Here is a 2427-nt window from a genome sequence, read left to right as displayed (position 1 = left end):
TATGCCACTTGCTCAATGCTCTGCGTGGCCCTCAAATGGGGCAGGGCAGAACCCGCGCAGGGCATCCCACCCCCGCCCCCATGCGCACAACGGAATTGCGGCCCACCGAAGTAAGCGGTGACCTGCTGCCCGACGCAGGCGGACGGCATGAGCGCTACTCATGCCACGCCAGTTTCGCAGCGTGGTAGCCAACAAAATGGAGAAACATGCCATAGAAATTTCGGCGCAGCAGTTCGTCACGGGCAGAACTCCGCGGCATTCCACCGCCTGCACGGAGGCGCCTTCCTCCACCTTCGCCGACACTCACTGATCACCACACACAAAAAAAAAAAAGGCACAACACAGAAAAGTAGCGTGGTCCACCGCATACAAAGTAGCGGCGCCGCAAGCGCAAAGAAAGAAGCGTCCACCACCACAACCCAGCGCACAGGGCGTAAACAAAGAACTCAACAAAACAAACAAAAAAAAACAGCTAACAAAAAAAAAATAAAAGATAAAATAAAGTCAAAAAAAAAAGACCGGCGGTAAATAAGAAAAAATGGCGCACGTGAGAGGCAGTCGAATGTTATTGTCCTCCGCCCACTTCATAGCGGCGACCCTCGCACCTTCCTCTTTGCGCCCCCAATTCGCACCATCGCCGGCATGCTTATTGATAAACGAAAAACACAACAGAAGGGCATCATTAAACAATAAATACAGTGGCGGTGCGGGCGATGGCGCCAGTCCACCGGACTCCGCTCTTGCAGAGGCTCCGCCCGCTTGCGCCTCGCACCGTCCACCGCGTGGAGAGCTGACCCGGGAACCGCGCAGCCACCCAACAGAGAAACAAAAACTAAACCGAAAAGTAGACGCGTATTGTGCACATGCGCCAGCTCTAATAACATTCACATTCATTTATCGTATCCTACTAAATGCGTCATGATTGATGACCGCACACACAAAAACAAAACAATATGCTATTTTTACGAACACAACTTCGTCCAACCCCAAGCCCACCCCGCGTAAACACACAGCTATCACCGGGCACAGCAGCATTGCTACACAAGCCACGCGCTGCCCACATCCCTACCCCAATGAAAACCCCACAATGCGCGTGCCTATTGCAACTCCATTGTATCCAGATCATCCCCATTCACCACGTTTCCGACGATCCCACCGCGCCGCACTCTCCTAGTATTCCCAAGAGAGGCATCATCTGCGCTTTCAGCAATCTCCTCGCCCCTTGGAAACTCCACACTTGCAAAACTGCCCAATGCAACGCTCCCGCCATCGTGGCTTCTGGATCCTGAAATGACTGGGTACCATCTGCTGCGGGTGGTAGAAGTGGCGAAGACTCAAAATGTACTGCATGTTTCGAAGGTGATATCCAGGAATTTCGCGGCGACACATGCTGCTGCTCACGGGAAGGACGCATGGGAACAACGGGGTCCTCAGACACGCCCGAGCCGCCGTTCTGCTTCCGTTGGGCTCCATACAACGCCTTGTCGCTCAATTCCCGCAATTCCATGGGCGTCACCCCCTTGGATTGATCATCGGTGCGACGGCGGCAACAGCAGCAGATGATGACAATCAGTGCAAGCACGGCGAAAAGCAACAGAAGTAGGACAAGAAGAATGACGCGCCAGTGCTCATGCGCCCACGACACCACCATCTCCGTCGTCGTCGTTGTCGGGGCTTCCGTCGTCGTCGTAGTCGGGGCTTCCGTCGTCGTCGTGGTCGGGGCTTCCGTCGTCGTCGTGTCGGGGCCTCCGTCGTCGTCGTGGTCGGGGCCTCCGTCGTCGTCGTGGTCGGGGCTTCCGTCGTCGTCGTGGTCGGGGCTTCCGTCGTCGTCGTGTCGGGGCCTCCGTCGTCGTCGTGGTCGGGGCCTCCGTCGTCGCCGTAGTAATTACATCTTGCACCTCACAGACAATGCCGAATGCCGCAGAAGGCATATCAGAGTCCTTGAAGGCATAGGCTGCCCCGTCGTACCACGTTGCCGTCGCACTTCCCCCCTTCGTATCCAGGCGAGATATTAAATACAATTGGCCGTGCGCAGGGTAACCATGGTGCCAGTAGGACTCGTACCCGTTCAGTGGGCCTGCGCCAGCGAGGGAGTGCAGTGAACCTCTGTAAAACGGAACACCACGATATTTCACATTCGCGTCCTCAAACAGCCCTTGATTCCACTCAAAAATGCAGTTCAACGATGGCTTAGCAACTCCTACATAACACTTCTTGTCGTTATCCTTCTGATAATAGGCGCTGTAGCGTCTGTCACCGCCCATGTACGTTAATACCTGCTTATTGGCAACGTCTCCCACCTTCCTCAAGTAATCCGTGATGGACTCGTGTGCAGCAGGTGTTTGATCCGCAGTAAGGAAGGCCTCCCTTCATTCTACAGCTCACTGAGGACAAACCGTAATTCACCCGACTCCATACATAGTGAAC

The 2427-nt window shown here is 54.8% G+C and overlaps 3 protein-coding genes across 3 annotated transcripts in view, besides 1 other annotated feature; all 3 read right to left on the bottom strand.

The window, feature by feature from the left end:
• TraAM80_08245 (uncharacterized protein) overlaps nt 1-65 on the bottom strand; it is a gene marked incomplete at both ends in the record, with an annotated part of 399 nt that extends 334 nt beyond the window's left edge. Inside the window, one exon of the mRNA XM_029384999.1 lies at nt 1-65. This exon is cut by the window's left edge and continues 334 nt beyond it. Coding sequence (XP_029235139.1) covers nt 1-65 — 65 coding nt within the window.
• Nucleotides 66-448: 383 nt separating this feature from the next.
• Nucleotides 449-514: a microsatellite.
• Nucleotides 515-1132: 618 nt separating this feature from the next.
• Nucleotides 1133-1507, bottom strand: TraAM80_08244 (uncharacterized protein; the record flags this gene model as incomplete). Its single annotated transcript, XM_029384998.1, has 1 exon — nt 1133-1507. One exon carries the CDS (start codon nt 1505-1507, stop codon nt 1133-1135), a length of 375 nt encoding a protein of 124 aa, XP_029235138.1.
• A 121-nt stretch (nt 1508-1628) lies between these two features.
• Nucleotides 1629-2264, bottom strand: TraAM80_08243 (uncharacterized protein; the record flags this gene model as incomplete). The annotated part of the gene is made up of 1 exon (XM_029384997.1): nt 1629-2264. One exon carries the CDS (start codon nt 2262-2264, stop codon nt 1629-1631), a length of 636 nt encoding a protein of 211 aa, XP_029235137.1.
• Nucleotides 2265-2427: the final 163 nt, after the last annotated feature.

This window comes from Trypanosoma rangeli, assembly GCF_003719475.1.
Source record: "Trypanosoma rangeli strain AM80 chromosome Unknown Tra_15.4_contig_00392, whole genome shotgun sequence".
NCBI lineage: Eukaryota > Euglenozoa > Kinetoplastea > Trypanosomatida > Trypanosomatidae > Trypanosoma > Trypanosoma rangeli.
Note: the sequence above shows the minus strand (reverse complement) of the source record. Positions and strands in the feature narration are given on the sequence as shown.